The sequence below is a fragment of the Oryx dammah genome, unplaced genomic scaffold (assembly GCF_014754425.2).
Source record: "Oryx dammah isolate SB20612 unplaced genomic scaffold, SCBI_Odam_1.1 HiC_scaffold_10, whole genome shotgun sequence".
Lineage (NCBI taxonomy): Eukaryota > Metazoa > Chordata > Mammalia > Artiodactyla > Bovidae > Oryx > Oryx dammah.
In genome coordinates, this window is record NW_024070194.1 from 28,284,649 (window position 1) to 28,303,306 (window position 18,658).

Here is an 18,658-nt window from a genome sequence, read left to right on the forward strand (position 1 = left end):
GGACGCTTGGGACACTAGTTTAAAGAACCAGCTTCGGAAGGCTTGCTAGCTTAATGCAGCTTCCACACCCCCAGAACTTGATGTTGATGCTGTATGTGTTACAGGGCTGGACCCTTGGACCAGAGAGAAAAGCAGAGACCTGGCCGCTTCCAGATGGAAGCGCCTCACGTCACTGTTAACGGGCATGCAGGTGGTTTCTCAAAGGCAGTCTCAGAGCAGGGCCAGGCAGCAGGTGGACCAAGCCTTGTGTTCTGGCCCATGTCCTCTTCTGGGCAGTCCACCACTCCTAGCAGGTCCTGAGCCCTGGTGGTAGTTGCAGAATTTGAACAAATTCTTGGCAACTTTGCATTCGGGCGACTGACATCTTTGACCAGTGAAAAATAAACACCTTCCACAGTTGACCTGCTGGATACAACCAGTCTAAACACTAGTTCTAAACTAGGTAGGTGACTCCACACTCAAGCTCAACAAGTATTTCTCTGCTAGAGATTCTAAATATAGTTAAGTCAGTTTACCAGCTATGACTAACCTTGCTATTAAAAATTTAAACTGACAATCATTGTGACACTTCAGGCTGAGTTTACAATGTATCTAGGCCTTTTCACTGTTTTGGCTGTGCTGTGTGGCTTATGGGATCTTTGGTTCCCAACCAGGGAGTAAATGAATGGGGGAGGGGGCTCTCAGCAGTGAAAGTGCCAAGTCCTGTCCCTGGATCACCAGGAATTCCCTGTACTCTTCAGAAGTCTGATGGATGGATATCATCCACTGAACCGAGAACTCAGTTCAAGAAAAGCCACAGACGAGACAGAGCAGAGCCCTGGAGTACTACCAGTGCAGTCAGAAGAGACCACCAGCCCAGAGACTGGAGAGCTTTCTGGGTTCTCCTGCGGTACCGGAAGCCAAAAGGCAATGCCATCGCTAAAGCTGGTGGTAGAGCCCACAAGAGGCAGAGCTGTGCAGGCAAAGTGGGTGGAAGGGGTTCTTCTACTGAGGCAAAGTTTAGGACCATCACTTACTCTGTAAGTGGGCTGGAAGCTAAAAGGATAATCTTTCTGGTTAAAAAGGGGGTGAGGGTAGGAACCAGAAGTCTTAAGGATCAAAACAGGAGGAATGCTGACCTGATTTACTAGAACCAGAAATTCAAGACCAGTTCGAGCTGCGCTGCAAAGTGAGCTCCAGGTTTAAACTGAGCGCAGTCTGTCCCTGTGTCCTGATGTCATTCATCAAGGACTCCAACAAAGTGTGAGAAGAAACGGTCATCCTGTGTCTAGAACCCTTAAACTGGAGAAACCCCAAGTTTCTGCCTCCATGGTGCCTCTTGTCTACTGCCCTGTACAGCCTTTCCACAAATCCCAAGGGAGGGATCCCATTCAACTATCACCTTGTCTTAGACCCTCAGGAGGAGGAGCAGAAAGGAATGCTCCAGAGACCCAAAGTGAGCAGTTCCCTAAAGAGCTAGCCATACACCTAAAAGATGCATTCACCTCTGAAAGAAAAGTTTAAAAATAGGCAAATTTATTGTAGGACACTTGGACAGTATGGATAAGTGGAATGGAAACACATATGTATCCTTTTGGAAATCAGCCATGATTTGAATTTAAAAATCGTTACAAGCAAAATTTCATTTCATCATGATGCTTTCTTTTGTTTCTTCTTTTCATTTTCTTCTTTTTCTTTCTCAATCTCAGCAACGTATTTCTCAATCTCTTCAGGATTTAAAATCTAGCAAAGGAACAGTGTATGGTTAGCCACACACGGTGCCCCGAAACCTAAGTCCCAGATGCCCCCTCTGGCTGCTTCTACAGGAGAGCAAAGCCACATGTGGCTGACCCAGGGGACAAGGTGGAACGGATGTGTAGATGGTCAATGTGGGAATGCTTTCTTTTCCACTCATGTGGGGACCCTTGGAAAGAACATTTCTTGGCACTAGAGCGGTTCTGAACATGCACTGCCCCCTGCCCTGACCACTGGGAACGCACCCAAAGAGAAGGACAGCAAACCAACTTGGTGATTACCTTGAGAGGTTGATCTCGCCTCATGACAGCAAGCTCTATGTTTTTGCCACCTGACTGAACCACCTTTGAGGGGGAGAAAAGAGCATCAGACACCTCACCCACCTCAACCAGACTTGGTGCCCTGTGAACCTGAACCCGGAACTGCTGCACAAGGGGAGGGGTGGACACAGGGTGCCCCAGTTGCCCACTGATGCGGCCCTGTGAGCTATCTGCACTCCTCTGATCTTGGCACAGCTGGGTTTGGGCAGGCTTGCTGTCCCTCCTCCTGTGGGCAGATGGACTCAGGGCCCTGCCAACTGCTTGCAGCCTGCCCCATCACCGAGGCCTGATGCCTGGGCCCCAGCCTGGCCTTAAAGCTGTAATGCCCCTCTGCCTCTTTGGCTTCACCCCCAGCACCTCCAAGGTCTTGACAAAGTCTAAGACCTCACAGCTCCCATCCATTATTCCCAGTTCTTCTAATTCTGACTCTAGCAATAGCTTGAGCCTCAGAAAGTCTGAACTCTAGGCCAACTTAGCCACTTGGTACCCTGACTGCCCCAGATGTATAAGGAGCTGACAAAGCACCAAAGTGGTGCCTGGTGGTACCGTGAGTGCCTGCGCCTCTCCTTGTTGCCTATACATTAGGCTGTTCCATCCCATGCTGTCCATTCCCCAGGCCAAGTACCACCACCACCATAGCACGGGTGTCTTCATCTTGCCCAGGTTTCAAATACAAACTTACTTCCAGAAGGGCCTTGATAACCAGCTTAATAGTCAGATCATCTGTTTCAATGGCTTCGTCAGTATAGTTCTTCTCCAGGAATTCACGCACTGACTTGGCACCCCGGCCTATAGCATTGGCCTGAAACAGGGACGTGTGTTACACGGCACAGAATGCAATGATCCAAAGACAGCCAGTGCCACCCTGCTCCAGCATGCTGTGGAGAGGCAGCCGGGCTCGGGGAGACCCTGCCCCATGGCTTAAAAGGGCTATTTGGAGTTGGTGCTCATGCCCTCCAAGAACGGGATTCTAATGGAAGACACATGGCCATCTTGCATACGCCACGTGTCCTTACAGCTCACCATCCTTTGCTCCCAAACATCAACACTGAACAACTTCCTGGCTTCCACATCACAAGTGTCATGAGCACACAACGTGTGTATGCATACATCCCTCTATAGGATGAAGCCAGCTCAAGGTCCCAACAGCCTCCAAAACTGCTTCTACAGGCAAGATGACCCCAAGCCCCTTTTTTGTCAGGGACTCACCTTCCAGGCATGGTATGTGCCTGAGGGGTCAGTCTGATAGAGTCGGGGGGTGCCATCAAAGTCAAAACCCACAATGAGGGCAGAGATGCCAAACGGCCGGCGCCCATTGCTTTGCGTGTAGCGCTAGTGGAGAAAGAGACACAGTGACACTTGAGGCTGCCCAGAACCCACCGCCAATAAAACACACCATGTTCCAAACACAGATTTTAACAAAAGGATGAAAATACATTAAGCCCACGTTCAGGTTACTTGTAATTCAAGTGAAAAATGAAACGAGCCCATGGTTTTTCAGCATTCCTCCTTCCTGTGCTACATTTTCATTCTTAAAAAGAACTGCATCATGGAGCTGGGGTTCCTTGGAGTTACTTTGACAGCAGACACAATCTGGCTACATACCAGGTTCACAGGTGACTAAGATTTCACCAAGAGCGGGGGTGGCTTTTAGCCCCTTCACAACTGTTTTGTGACTGGTCATTCAAAACTGAACAAAAACTACATCATGTCCCTCTAGAAACATAAATCTGGACTACTCCAGGCCACTAAATAAGAACACCACAAATGCCACTGAAAAGGATACACAATAGTAAAACTGCAGATGAAATCAAGGTTAGGACTGTGCCTGTGGAACAAGTGCAGTCTCCCGATTTGCCCACAGTGATGTCCCGTGGCAGGACACTCCAGGACACAGCTCATCACCAGAGCCGAGCCACAGCAGGAACACCCACCTGCTTCAGACTGGCGATATAACGGGTGATGTACTCCACGGTGACCGGGTCCTCCACGGTCAGTCGGTGGCTCTGGCATTCCACGCGGGCCCTGTTGATGACTATTCTTGCATCAGCAGTGAGGCCTGCAAGGATCACAAAGACAATGCCCCCTAAGCCATGCCTCATCTGGACAACTGTCAAGGATGGTGCAGATCACATGAATGGACAGCAGATAACCTTGGGCATGTTCTAAAACCGGTCCTGACAGGCAGCACCAAGGTTACTCTGAGCCCCACAGTGGAACCAGCAGCCTCCATGAAATCCTCTGAGAAAGCTGTATGGGTAAGGAGCTATGAGTGTTAGGCTACACACACACTAAGTCTTTGACAAGTCAATCTCTAGGGGAACTGAGATCTTCCTGCTGAAGGAGGAAATGAGTGAAACCACAGAAGTGCAAGAACACTGCACATCCCGAGAGCAGGGCGCTGTCCAGCTTGCCCCACTTCATAGGTACACGGTTAACTGTGGACAGCTGACCTTTCTCTTGAGAGCAGCAATGAGGAGACAGCACAGCCCCTCTTTTTGGAACCGTTGATTCATTTAGCCCCTCTGCTTCAGCCTCCTGGGGAGGATCATACCCCTGAAACTGAGGCCAGCCCTTTTCTTCAAGGCCAAATCTTTCTCTTAAAGGATTTCGGTTTACCCAATCACATGCCCCCCATAGCCCTTTCACTAGGTTAACCTCCAGAGGGCCATTCTTCCAAGAGACAGGGACACGGTGCTGGCCCCAGACTCACCGGCAAATGCCATGCAGACATTATCATCCAGAGCACAGATCTTCCGCACTGTCCTTTCATCCTGCAGTTTGGCCACTGACTTCTTCTCCACACCAAGAACAACAATGTCTTTTCCTCGAACACCGACCTTCAATAAATATCAACGGGGCACTTATGAAACTGACCAGAGGTTTTGCCACCAGACACACAGCACTAAGAGCAGATGTTAACATGGTCCTGTGAACACCCCGGGGGGGCACGCACACCCTGCAAACTGTGGGCCTTAATCCACTTTTGGGAGAGCTAGCCCAGGCATCACCATCTAGGCACCTAGCCTTGTGCCTTAAAATATTGATGTGTAGTTTCAGTTACAACACAACTGAGGAAAAACTGCTATATAATCCATGTGTTTGTGAACATGTGTCATTTCAACCCAGTGAATCAGAGCCTCTGTAAAGCTTGAGCATGAGTCCCTAACAGTCAAGTCAGGTGTTCCAAAAGCAGTGTTGCTGTGATTATGAAACTGTTCCCAAACCCTTCCCTCTCTCTCCTGTGCACTTGTTTTTTCTCTTTTTTGATTATACCACCAGGCTCAAGGGATCCTAGTTCCCCGACCAGGGACTGAACCTGGGTCACAGCAGTGAAAGCACGGAGTCCTAACTACTGGACCACCAAGGAACTCCCCCTCCTGCACTTTTGAAATCAATGTGCACAGCGGTGGAGAAGTGCCTGGTATGGTATCAGGTGGACAACATATCAACTATTACTGGGAGACCCATGGCTCTCTGCTTACGGCTGACACTATAGCAGAAAAAAAGATGTTTTAAATACATGGGGGGAAAACCACATTGGCTGCCAGTTAACCCACTCAAAGCACAGCAGACACAAACGAGACAATCACTTAAAAGCAACTTCTTTCAGTTTGCACAGGGTATCTCAGCCTTGGCCCTACAGGCACCTGGGCCAGCTAATTCTTCAATGTGGGGGGCCAGGTCCGACCCCTGTTGGATGTTTAGAAATCTCCATGTCCCGTGCAAAGAAGCACCGTGTGGCAGCGTTTCAGATTTCAGGGAGCTTTCTCATAAACTGTCTGCAAAGGCCAGGCCCAGAGGCGGCAGTCAGGACAAGCAGAGGCAGCCACCTGGCTGGCCCACGGTGGAGGGTTGTCAGTTGACATTCCCCCAGTAGTCTTCAAGCTGAGCTGAGGTAGGTCAGAAAGTGGATTTGGGGGCCTTAATTTCGAGATTCACGAAATAAAAAATACTTCAAAATTCACAGAACCGTCTCTGCCTATTCAGGCCTCTGAAACACTAAATGCTTAGAGGGGAAAAAAAAAAAACAAAACACAAAAACCCATCATTCAGTTTGACCGATAAACTGACAGGTTATCTTAAAGACAACAGGTATTCACACCTGAAGCAGAGTCCTAAATAACAGACCGCTCAGGTGCGACGGGACCCGAGTCGGGGGCAGGGTCCAAAGTGGGAGGACTCAGCAGTCGGACCCAGGAGGGAGCCTGCCCGCCGCGCCGGCGGCCCGCGAACTGCAGCGCCGATGCGACACCGGCCTCCCTTTGTTCTCGAGATCGCCCCGGGCCTGGAGGGCAACTACTTTCTGGGGGCGGGGGACGACAGGGAGGGGGGAGTCGGCTACTTGGGAGCTGTCCAGACTCTGTCCGCCCCAGCCACCTACTCCTTCAAGGAGCGCCCGGGAACTAGCAAGGGCCGGGCCCTGCCTCTCTAAGCCCCGAGCCCTCGCACCGCCCCAAGCCCCCCAGGGCCCGCGCGGGGGCTCCCGCCAAGATGGCGTCGGCGGCAGGCGCGCGCTCGGCTCTGGACACGGCGCGGGGAAGCGAAGCGAAGCCCTTGTCGAGGCACCAGCAGAGCCCTTGTTGAGGTACCAGCAGCCCCGCTCGCCCATACGCGGAAGCCGGCTCCTGGAGAGCCGCCTGGCCTGCCCTCGCGATCGCCGCTTGCGGCGCTGGTTTCTCGCAGCGGCGCCCCAGTCCCAGCTTCCGTGTGCGCCCCAGGCCACCATGCCTCCCTGGGCGCCGAACCACTGCGCGCCCGTCGGCGTGGCCCCTGGGGAAGCCGGTCGGCGAGACGCGCCCGGGCCCCACCCAGCCGCCCGGGCCTCTGCCGCCCCCCGCGCCCGCCTCCCCGCTCACCGCGGTCGAGCCCTTCTTCACGGCCTCCTGCGCGTACTCCACTTGGAAAAGGTGGCCGTCGGGCGAGAAAACGGTGATGGCGCGGTCGTAGCTCATGCCTGCGGAAGGACGCGGCCGGGCCCGGGAAAAGCGCACACTCACGGCCGCGCAGCCGGCGATTCACAACGTTGCTGCGCCGGCGCCGCGCGCGCCCGCCCGCCCCCGGCGCCCCCGATTACGCTACCGGCGTAAGGCGGCGTCCCGGGGCGTCAGGCGGCGCTGGGCTGACGTGCGCGCGCAACGGGGCGGGGCCCGGCCGAACCACAGGCGGCCGGGAGCGGGGGGTGGCGCGGCTGCCGCGGGCCGGGCGCGGGACACGGAGCGGTCTCCCGGGGGCGCGGTGCGGGGCTCCGCCTCGAGCTGAGGCGGCGCACGAGACAGGGGCGCGGCGGGCTTCAGGGCGAAGCGGCAGCGGCGGGGCGGAAGAGCCCACAACGCAGATTCCCCCGCGCCCCCCCACCCCAGCGACTGCGGAGAATGAGCGCCTCCGGCTGCCGATCGCAGCCGGAGAATAAACCTCGATGATCTAGGGCTGATCCCGCGCCCGCTACCATGTCGGTGGCTTTCGCGTCGGCCCGGCCGAGAGGCAAAGGCGAGGTCACGCAGCAAACCATCCAGAAGGTGGGCTGGGGGCCCCGGGCTGGGCCCGGGAGCCGCTGGGTGAGGGCGGGCGCCCGGCCGGGTCTAGGGTAGCCGGCGGACGCGGGGCGCGAACAAAGCCGGGGCGCAGGCGACCGCAGCGACCCCGCCGGGGCCCCGCGCGCGCTTAGCCGCCGACGTGCGCCAGCTTGGGCGGGGGCGAGCGTGGGCCGTGAGCAGGGCGTGGGGCGGCCCGCGGGGTGATGTCGGCGGATCCAAGCCGGGAATGACCGTGGGCCACGCCGGGCACGGTGGGGACCCGCCGCTTTCGGGACCAGGGGCCGCAGGCAGGGGTGCAGGGTGGCGGAACAGACTGCCCAAGGGGTGGTGTCCGAAAGATGCTGCTCGCAGGATGGTATCCTCGGATCCAACCCGGGATCGACTGCGGGCCGCACGGGCACAGTGGTGACTCACCATCTTTGGGGCCACAGTCCATGGGCAGGGGTGCAGGGCGGTAGGACCAGGCGCCCACCGAGTGGTGTCCGTCGGCCACCCAGCGCGCACAGGGGATCCGCTTCGCTGGCTAAAGCGGTGGCGCTGCATGTTGGGCGGCCCTGGCCCCTACGCGCACCTTGACTGGTTGAGGGGCGCACGAGGCGACAGGAATAGGTCCCAGCAGCCGGCCCCTACCGCCCCCCTTAAGTGCTGGCATTCGGAGGCACAAAGGGGGCGCATCCAGAGGGTGGGACGCAGTTCAGCAGCCCCGCAGCCCTTCGAGGAGCGCGCTACACCCCGGGGCCGACCTGCCAGCCAGATCTTGCTGCCCTTATTCGCGTGTCAAATTGTCTTCAATGTGACACCTAGCTAGCCTCTCACCTAACAGAAACTTTACACATTCGCTTTACAGCCTTGCCCACGTTCTTTAAGTTCGGCCTTGTGGTTTTCTAGAGATAACCTTCCCGTTGGTTTGGGGGCACCTTTAACGAAGCCTTAAGTTGTGAAATGAAGATTTCAGTTTTCCTACTGTTTTTCCGTAGAAGATAAGCTCAGAAGAAAGAGAGTGTTAGTCATTGCCGCTTGAATTTTTTTGGTGTTTTTGACAGCTATGTTACTTTCTTTTCTAACCTGCGGTCCTCTGCAGTATGCCTTGGTTTCTGTGAGCCTGTTTTTCCCCTGAAGGGATTCACTTCGATGGCCACGGCCCTTCTTCCTTGATGACCTGCGCGGAGCTGGTGGACTTCTCCTCAGCCTCTTGACTGTTTGAGACGACTTTTGCCATGACTGGTTTTGACAAACGAGGAGCCTCATAAATGCTAAATGGGGAAGAGAGGACTTAAGAAGCAGGAGAAATACAGTTTAAAAGTAGAGCATTCTTATTTGTTTGGTTAACCCTTATGGGGTGCTCACTGGCCTTATTCTAAGGGTTTTGCAGGTCTCAACTCGTTTAATGTCTCAAGTTACTATCGTCCCCATTTTACAGATCAGGAGACAGGTATAGGGAGGCTGCGTGCCTGCTGGTACACAGTAGAGCCAGAAGTCACACCTGGACAGCAGCTCCAGGGTCTTCCCTGACAATGACACTCCATGTCAGACTCTTGGTTGGGCAGAGAGTCAAGCATGTGACCCAGACGCACATGTTGGCAGCCCAAGGGGCTCTGAGGACCCTGGGTTTTGGAGCTAAGTGTGACGAGTGCAGTCAGTGTTCTTGAAGCTGCCTTGGCGTCAGCATTCATCCAGTTGTTTGCACTTTGCAAGTCTCTAGGCGGAAGTGTGTGTTTGAGCACTGCTCCCAAACATCAGATCAGAGAGACCGCATCGCAGGGCAGAAGGTCTGCATGCTGACTGTTTGAGAGGGGTCTTCGGCTTAGGCTGTCATCTGGTTTGACCTTTTAGGGCTAGCGGTCTGTGTAGTCACCTTGGTGTTTTGTCAGTGTATATACGCAGAGCTCTCTTGCTGGTATTCTGAGAGGGCATCAGAGATACATGTTCTGCACTCATATGAGCTGTGTCCACAGTATGTGCTCATGCTCAGAGCATTGAGAAAAAGCTGGGGGTTCCTTGGAAGCCTACTTGGTAGTGAGACAGCAGGGAGTACGCTCTTGTCCTTAAAGTATGTTTGGACGGGAGCTTGCCAGGCAAACTCCTACTCAACCTTCAAGGCCCCAGTGAAATGCCCCTTCCTTGTGCACCCTTGGCAGTCATGTGGTAAGTGCAGCATTTTGACATGTCACTTGGGCTCCCAAGTTCTGTGTTGCTGACCCATTCTTGTTGTGTCCCCAGGCTGTCAGTGCCTAGCATGTGCTGGAACATCTGTGACCCTGGTTCCATCAGACAAGCGTTTGGGATGGGCAGTTGTAGTCACTTCCTATGGCTGTCATAACAGATTACCACAAACAGGGTCATTTAAAACAGCTGCAATTAATTTTCTTACAGTTCCAAGGGCTGGAAACCCAAAGCCATGGTGTTGGCAGTGTTGCTTCCTTTCTGGGGTTCCGAGGCAGGATCTATTCCAGGCTTTTCTCTTGAGTTTCTGGCGATTGTTGGTGGTCCTTGGAGCTCCTTGGCCTGTAGATGCATAATCCTGACCTCTGCCTCCATCTTCACCTGGTCCCCTTCCTATGTGTCTATGTCCAATCACCCTCTTCTCATGAGGACACCAGGTGTGGGATTTAAGGTCCACCCTAATCCTTCCCTGTTGGCTCAGATGGTAAAGAATCCGCCAGCAATGCAGGAGACCTGAGGTCAATCCTGGGTCGGGAAGATCCCCTGTAGAAGGGAATGGCAACCCACTCCAGTATTTTTGCCTGGAGAATCCCATGGACAGAGGAACCTGATGGACTACAGTCCATGGGGTCACAAGAAGTCAGACGTGACTGAACAACTAACACATTAATCTATGTGACCTCAAATATAAGTTGATTACTTTCCCAAGGCCCCAGTTTCCAAATAAGGCCATGGTCCCAGATACTGGGAGTTAGGGCTTGACCAGGTAATTTTGAGGGACACAGTTCAACTCCTAAAGGAGGACACTTGCGGCAGAGGCATATCAGATAAGGAGGACCAAAGAGTGGGGATAGGAAGGGTCTCAAAGGTTGAGAGTCACCAGTGGTCCCGCCTGTGGCCTGCAGGGAGTAGAGCAGGTGTTGTTCAGTGGCTCAGTCATGTCCGACTCTTTGTGACCCCATGGACTACAGCATGTCAGACTTCCCTGTCCTTCACCATCTCCCAGAGTTTGCTCAAGCTCATGTCTGTTGAGTCGATGATGCCATCCAACCATCTCATCCTCTGTTGCTGCCTTCTCTGCCTGCCTTCAGTTTTTCCCAGCATCAAGGTCTTTTCCAATGAGATGGCTCTTCATATCAGGCACCAAAACTGGCAGGGCTAGAAGGGCCAGCCTGATTAGGGGTGCCTCAGTCATGCACTCAGTGGCCTTGGTTGCAGTGACCAAGCGTAGTGTGAGGGCAGGTGCAATCCAGGTGAGAACCACAGGAGACATGATTTGACCAGAGGGTCTGAGTTGGAGGTGGGCAGTGTCCCCAGGAAAAGCCAGTGACTCTGTACCTGGCCAGCTGACCTATAGGCCAGGACCCGCCCTGAACTGCTCTTTCCGGCTAGGGACCCAAGACCATGCTCTGGATGTCACTGGTGGGGGTTGGGGTGCTGCTGTCTTCGCAGCCTGTGTGGCTGGGCCAGGGCATGTTGGAGGGGACCTTGACTGCTTTGCCTTGGCGGACATGTAGATGCCTCCTTGCTGCTTGGCACATGGTAGTTGCTTAATGCGAGTTTTATCACCACTGTTTATATTGGTTTCCTTAGCTTGTTTCCTCAGCTGAAAAACGGGGATAGCATCTTGTCCCTCTGTACCCAAGCACCTTGTGCAGGGAGACAGGCTCCGCACAGCTTGTGGAGGGGTGGGCAGTTGTGTGTTTGCTGATGCAGGTCAGGCACGGAAGAGAGACCAGCAGGCTGGCTGCATGGCCCCAAGGACCTCTGTGCCCAGGGGCAGGGTGGGGACACAGGGGTAAGGGGTGACCCATTGTTGGGGGGGGTGCCGTGTACTCTCTCAGACCTGAAACTTGCCTTAAAAATGTAGGCTAATTCATGGGGGAGGTAGATTGACCATTTTAAAATTCGCAACTGAGAGGGTCTTGGGGACTCGGCGCTTGCTGTGAACTTTGCTGTTGATCATCTCAGGCAGTAATTACTGAAAGCACTTTCTCCCCAGTGAGCAGAGGCCTGGGAAGGGTCTGTCGGGATGGAAGTGGTGGTGTCCCCTCACTGTGGTCTCTGGGACCAGCCCTGGGTGGGTAGGCAGGGTGCTGCCCCCGAGCGCACTTGAACCCGCGCTGTGGAGGCTCTGAGTGCAGCCCCTATGGGTGTTCTCAGGGAGGGAACAGCCCCCGCCCAGCCTCTGCCCTTCTGCCCAGGCACTGCCCCAACCCAGGTGTTGTCCTGGGAGCCCCCTGGTGGAGGATGGAAGCCTCTGGATAAAGTACAGGCCGCACCCCCCCGCCCCTCCGCAAGCCAGCCTCCTCAGGGCTGTGTCTCTCTTGCAGAGCCTGGAGGTGGAGGGAGGGGGAGGCAGACAGGGGCCCTCTGACATTCACTTGCAGGTGTCCCCACTGTGTCCTGCCCGTGGCCCCAGCCCTCTGCCCCAGCCTGCTCCCCGGGCTGGTGGGCCCTGTGCTGGGAGTTGGATGACAGCGTCCATGCGGTCCCCAGGCTTTGAGTAGAAGCCGCCCTCCCACCCCCGCAGTGAGGGGGCCTAGCGCTAGTGTCCCCAAGTGGCAGGACCTGGGCAACGTCGGGCCAGTCTGGACCGCCTGATCTGTGTCGGGCACCATGACACTGTGCCCTACTGTGTGAGCATGACAGGAGTCAGAAGCCCCTAGGGCAAAGATGCTGGATGTTTGTGCAGCTGAGGCTCCTGAAATGTGGCCCCAACCCCTTGGTCAGCACGGCTCCTGAGCAGATGGGTGACTGCGCTAGGACTGCATGGCTAGTGGATGGGCAGTGGGCCGTGGGGTCTGCAGTGAGGGTGGAGCTATGGCAGCTCACAGCCCAGCACCCCCACTTCCACCCCCAGGCCTTGGGTCCCTTGTTTTAAGGAAGATGACATGGTTGGAGCCTTTCAACTGCACTTGTGGTAACACGTGATCACCTGGTACAGGAAGGCGAGCCACCTTGTAAGTAAGTGATGGTCTCAGCCTTTTGATGGTATTCTTGACATTGAGCAAAAGTGATGAGTAGATTCTGAAGAGCAGGTGATCCCAAACTGCAGGAGTCCAGGGTCCTGTGAGGAAAGAAGGGAGCCAGGCTCACAGGGGCGGAGTGACAGTGACTGAATAATGTGGGGGCCCCACATCCTTGAGGAGGATGGACGTATGTTTGCAGCTGCGTGCATGTTACCATGGATCACAACAAACTGTGGAAAATTCTTAAAGAGATGGGAATACCAAATCACCTTACCTGCCTCCTGAGAAATCTGTATGAAGGACAAGAAGCAATGGTTAGAACCAGACATGGAACAACAGACTGGTTCCAAATTGGGAAAGGAATACATCAAGGCTGTATATTGTCACCCTGCTTATTTAACTTATATGCAGAGTACATCATGAGAGATGCTGAGCTGGATGAAGCACAAGCTGGAATCAAGACTTCTGGGAGAAATATCAATAACCTCAGAAATGCAGATGATACCAACCTTATAACAGAAAGTGAAGAGGAACTAAAGAGCCTCTTGTGAGGTGAAAGAGGAGAGTGAAAAAGCTGGCTTAAAACTCAGCACTCAAAAAACTGAGATCATGGCATTCATCCCATTACTTCATGGCAAATAAATCAGACTTTACTTACTTGGGCTCCAAAATCACTGAGGACAGTGAAGTCACTGCAGCCATGAAATAAAAGATGCTTGCTCCTTGGAAGAAAAGCTATGACAAACCTGGACAGTATATTAAAAAGCAGAGATATCACTTTGCTAATAAAGGTCAGTATAGTGACAGCTATGGTTTTTCCAGTAGTCATGTACAGATGTGAGAGTTGGACCATAAAGAAGGCTGAGCAGCAAAGAATTGATGCTTTCGAATTGTAGTCTGGAGAAGACTGTTTGGAGTCCCTTGGACATCAAGGAAATCAATGCAGTCAATCCTAAAGGATATCAACCCTGGATATTCATTGGAAGGACTGATGCTGAAGGTGAAGCTCCAGTACTTTAGCCACCTGATGTGAAGAGCTGACTCACTGGAAAAGACCCTAATGCTGGGAAAGATAGAAGGCAGGAGAAGAAGGGGATGACAGAGGATGAGATGGTTGGATGTCATCATCGACTCAATGGACATGAGTTTGAGCAAGCTGCAGGAGATGGTGAAGGACAAGAAACCCTGGCATGCTACACTCCATGGGGTTGCAAAGAATTTGACACAGCTGAGCCACTGAACAACCACAACCATGTTAACATGCCTTACCATGTCCTTAGGTCTGAACACACGTGTCAGACACAGAGGGAGGACCACAGGGCAGGGCCAGCCCTCCCAAGGAAACCATAGGAGTAAGGTTTGGGGTTTTTTGAAACCCACACATCCCATTCACAGATTCACCCATCAGGCAGATGTTTGTTGGAAGGGGTCCAGACAGCATTCATCAGCAGGGTCTGTGGCCTGGGGGCTCCTAGTTATCCTCTGGGGTGGCGGGTGGCAGCTGCCTGTGTGCTGGCGGGAAGGAGCCCTGATGGATTAGCAAAATGTCTGCCCTGAGAACCATGGTGGGAGGAGGGTCAGCACCTGGGGACGCTTACCCAGCTCTCCAATTGTCCCTCCCACAGCTCAGGTGGCTCCCAGGAATTATCTCACATGGAATTGACCCCACATGTGCAGGCATGCACTGTGGTCTCTTTTGTAGCCACAGAAGCCCCTGAGTACCATGTGTTTGTTTTGTGGAATTCTCTGGTGCTTAGGAAACAATGAGGGGGGACCTTTGTGGCTGAGACAGGGACAGTGGGAGACCAGCGGGACGGAAATGTTCTCCATGTGTGCACAACGGGGACAGGGAGATGCTTCCAGAACCAGCCGAGGTTGGCTGGAGTGGCAGCCGAAGGTGGGGGTTTGGAGGCCCACCCTCCCCCTGGGCCCGCCTGTACTTCAGCACATCTGTGAATTTCTTCCCATTTTGAGGGCACAGCCTTTGTTAATTACAAGAACAGGCACAAGGACATTGTGAAGGGTCTTTCTGCCCATTGTGGGGTGACCTGATCCCCTCTCGGCAGCAAGTTTCAGGGCCTCCAGGTCCCTCTGTGCCCCTATTCCAGGGTTCCCTGATGGCTCCAGTCCCTGTACCCCACCCTCTTGTGGGCTCTAGGACCCCTAGTCCCTCCCCTTCGCAAATTTCTGATATCCTCAATCCCTCACCCACCCAGTCAGGACCCCATGTGTGGCGTCAGCGGCCCCTGAGCCGGCCCTGCCTCATCACCGTGTCCTCACCTCCAGGCAGCCCCATGGGCTGCAGAGTGCCAGGTCGGTCACCACCTCCCTCGAAGCCAGGTCCAGTCCCTGGTAAAGCCTGTGGTAGATTGTCACAGAAACAGCGGCTGAGTGGGGCCACCCCAGCTCTGAGCCTGTGTTCCCACCCCCATGGTGGCCCCAGGCTTTGCTTCACGGTGCTCTGACCGCTGAAACAGCGGCTAGCCCAACAGAGGCTTGATGAGACCTGTGCTCTCTGGCTACCCACTGAGGCCTGAGACCACCAGGGTGACCACATGCCAAGGAGGCCCCACCAATGCCAGAGCTGAGGCCAGGAGAGACCTGCAGCAGACCTCCCCGACAGCCCAGAATCATGAGAACTAAGAAGCCGCTGTTTTCACCACGAGGCATGGGGACGTTTGTGACAGGCAGCAGGTAACAGCTGTGCCCTGTGTCCCATGACCTTGGTCGCATTGGCATTTGCAGTCCATCCAGGCTGCAGTTCAGCAGGTCAACCTCTGCTGGGCATAGGCCTCCCCCTCCCCCAGCTGCTCCATGGTTCTCCATCTCCACCACATCCTCTTCTGCACGTTCCTAAAACTTCTGTCTCTGCTTTCGGATGTGCCCTGCTCTACCACACCTTTGCCTGGGCTGTCCCTGCCACTCAGGCTGCCCTACCTCCATCTCCACCTGTGTGTTCCTGGTCGGCTCTCCAACCATGGCTCAGACATCATTGCTGAGTGCTCCTGGATCCCTGCTGTCAAGATCACAATTGACACACAGCCACCTTGTGGCACCAAGCAGATATGTGACCGTGGCCGACTCACCCTGATTCCGGCCGCCTACTGCCCACTCCATTGCAAGCAAGGGTGGGGTCTGGCCGCCTCCTTGTCACGCTTGCCTGGGTCTAGGATAGGCCTTCAGAGATGGGATCTCACCATCACTTGGCAGTCGTGGCCCTCAATGCTGAGCGCCAGCTTCTCCAAATAGTGTTGTCACCTTCTCTACTGTCTACCCCAAGATTCTCGCCTCCAGAGGCCCTGGGCCATGCCTGGCACTTGGGTTTCAGCTCTTATACTTCATGAGTCTCCAGCTCTTTTCTCTGTGATATCACCTGCCCCATCCCCCTGAACCTATGAAAAACCAGGCTTCCCAAGAGGGCAGAGAGCAAGGGGCATGCCCTCTGGTGCAGGAAGACACAGAATCTCCTGTGAGAAAGCTCAGAAGACAGCAATAAATATGTGAAATAGATTGTTAATCCCCCTGTCAGTGTAAGTGTTGTCTTTATTTTTCAACTTTGTATTAAGGATACACACTTTTTAGACATACACTTGGTAGAGAAAGGGGCTTCCCAGGCGGCACTAGTGGTAAAGAATGCCCCTGCCAGTGCAGGAGATGCCTGAGACAAGCGTTTGATCCCTGGGTCAGGAAGATCCCCTGAAGCAGGAGATGGCAACCCATTCCAATATTCTTGCCTGGAGAAGTCCATGGACTGAGAAGCCTGGGGGGCAACAGCCCATAGGGTTGCAAAGAGTCAGACACAACTGAAGCAACTTAGCATGGGCACACTGGTAGGAAAAAGAACAAGTGAACCCCTGGACCCACCCAGCCCCAGCAGTCCCAGACTCTTTAAAGTTACCTTTTATGCAAAGTTGTAAATCATTTATACTCCAATATAAAATAAAAAAATTTTAAAAAGAAAAAGTTAAATAAAAATTTAAAAGATCAAAAAAAAAAGAAGCTTAAAGATAATAGAATCATCTTTTAAATGGTAACAGTAACAGATGCCTCTCTTAGAAATTTTAATAAACACATATAGGGAATAAGAAGGAACTGATTCACAGATAACCACCACGTAGTTGGCAGGATATGAACCTGCGCAGGGAGACCCCAATGGATTTCCAGTCCATCAGAAAATATCAGGGCTTCCCTGACAGCTCAGTTGGTAAAGAATCCACCTGCAATGCAGGAGACCCTGGTTCGATTCCTGGGTTGGGAAGATCCGCTGGAGAAGGGATAGGCTACCCAACTCCAGTATTCTTGGGCTTCCCTGGTAGCTCAGCTGGTAAAGAATCCGCCTGTAATTTGGGAGACCTGGGTTAGATCCCTGGGTTGGAAAGATCCCCTGGAGAAGGGAAAGGCTACCCAACCAGTATTCTGGCCTGGAGAATTCCATGAACTATATAGTCCATGGGGTCACAAAGAGTGGAACACGACTGAGGTGACTTTCACTTTCATAGGAAATAAAATCTTTGTAATCTCCTATCCGGAGTGAGCCAGGGTTTCCCTCTGGTCATTTACTTCTTGTTTTAAGGTTAGATTTTACACTCATCAAAACCACATCTGCACGTAAAGAATCAAATCATGCGGTGGGGCTTGTATTAGAAATTCAGGGTCATTCTTCCACCCCATGCTGGTTTTCACCTCCCAGCAGCACCACTTACCCTCACCATTGCTAAACCAAGTGGCTGCTTCTTGAATGATTTTAGCTTTAAGAATTGTCTGTTGACTCAGTCCACTCGCAGCCTGGAGGCTGAAAGTCTGAGATGAAGGTGGTGGCAGATTTGGTTCCCAGCGAGGACCTGCCCCCTGATTTGTGGACGGCCACCTTCTTGCTGTCTTCATCCCAGAGGAAGCTCTGGTGTTGTCTTCTTCTCACCAGGGCAGTGATCGCAAAATGGGGGCTCTGCCCTCATGACTTTATCCAAACCTGAACACCTCCCAAAGGTACTGCCTCCAGACGCCATCACACTGGGAGTTAGGGCTTCAACACAGGAGTTTTAGGGGGACAGCAGATATTCAGTCCCTAACACTTGCTCTCACATGAAGATGATGGCAAAGGGGGTCATGGCTTGTTTTCATGCGCCCTCTTCCACCACACACAAGTGCTCCTATTGCCCCAGGATGGCCCCCTGGTGGTTGATCCGCCTCTGGTTGTGATAGTGTAAATGTTGTTCCATGCACGATCTTGTGTGTGATCATTTTTTCTGTCCAGTCTTTTTTTTTCCCCCATGGAGTTGGCAATCTCACTTTCTTTTAAATCGTCTCTCACTACTTTATCCTAGACTGTCTCCCAGTCATGGAAACCTCAGCTCAGGTAATCTGTCAAATCCATGGTCTCAGGGCTACTCTTCTTGGGCCTCTCTGGGTCTTCCTCCACCGTGGTCCCCATGCTTTAGGCCTCTGTGTTGGTCTGAGCTCTTCCCCTTTTGCCATTTGCTCCCTTGTTTTATGGGACCACATCATTTTTACAGATTCCTTAAAAAAGGTTTATGGGACATGAACCTTTAAAAGAATTCCCATATTCTCTTCCCCCTGATTTCCCCAAGTTAACATGTTGCTTCATTTGCTCTCTCCTCCTCTCTCTGCCCCCCTGCCCTGTGTATAAATATTATTTTTGCCAGAATCGTTTGAGATTTGCAAACTGACTTTTACTCCTAAATGTCCAAGCACCACTATCCTAAAGACAAAGACATAACCACAGAACAGAGATGGGAATGTGGGAGCTGACATGGACACAGGACTGTTATCTGGTCTGTAGACCTAATTCTAATTCCCCATTTATGCCAAAAATGTGCTTCATAGGAAAACAAAATCCCAAGTCATGTATATTCAGTTTCCCAGTAAGGAATTCTTCTATCTTCGTCTTTAAAACTTTGACATGTTGAAGATT

The 18,658-nt window shown here is 53.1% G+C and overlaps 2 protein-coding genes across 2 annotated transcripts in view; one reads left to right on the forward strand and one right to left on the reverse strand.

Annotated features, from left to right (window-relative positions):
* Positions 1–1,492: 1,492 nt before the first annotated feature.
* PSMA7 (proteasome 20S subunit alpha 7) lies at positions 1,493–7,170 on the reverse strand. The gene is made up of 7 exons (XM_040248716.1): positions 6,914–7,170; positions 4,768–4,894; positions 3,989–4,113; positions 3,264–3,386; positions 2,737–2,856; positions 2,016–2,078; positions 1,493–1,722 (listed from the first exon to the last, which is right to left on the reverse strand). The coding sequence occupies exons 1-7, from the start codon at positions 7,007–7,009 to the stop codon at positions 1,630–1,632; spliced, it is 747 nt and encodes a 248-aa protein (XP_040104650.1). The 5' UTR covers positions 7,010–7,170; the 3' UTR covers positions 1,493–1,629.
* Positions 7,171–7,422: 252 nt separating this feature from the next.
* The window catches only part of SS18L1 (SS18L1 subunit of BAF chromatin remodeling complex), a 28,130-nt gene continuing 16,894 nt past the window's right edge, over positions 7,423–18,658 (forward strand). Inside the window, exon 1 of the mRNA XM_040248717.1 lies at positions 7,423–7,573. Within this exon, the coding sequence (XP_040104651.1) occupies positions 7,505–7,573 (69 nt within the window). The 5' untranslated portion in view covers positions 7,423–7,504. The remainder of the gene's footprint in view (positions 7,574–18,658) is intronic.

Bases quoted from the DNA above. Each gene is read 5' to 3' on its own strand.
- PSMA7 (XM_040248716.1), bottom strand. From the start codon at position 7,009: ATGAGCTACGACCGCGCCATCACCGTTTTCTCGCCCGACGGCCACCTT. The intron at 4,114-4,767 runs GTGAGTCTGGGG...TGATCCTTGCAG, and splicing joins TGTCTGCATGGCATTTGCCG to GCCTCACTGCTGATGCAAGA. The intron at 1,723-2,015 runs GTAATCACCAAG...TTCCTTTGCTAG, and splicing joins GGCGAGATCAACCTCTCAAG to ATTTTAAATCCTGAAGAGAT.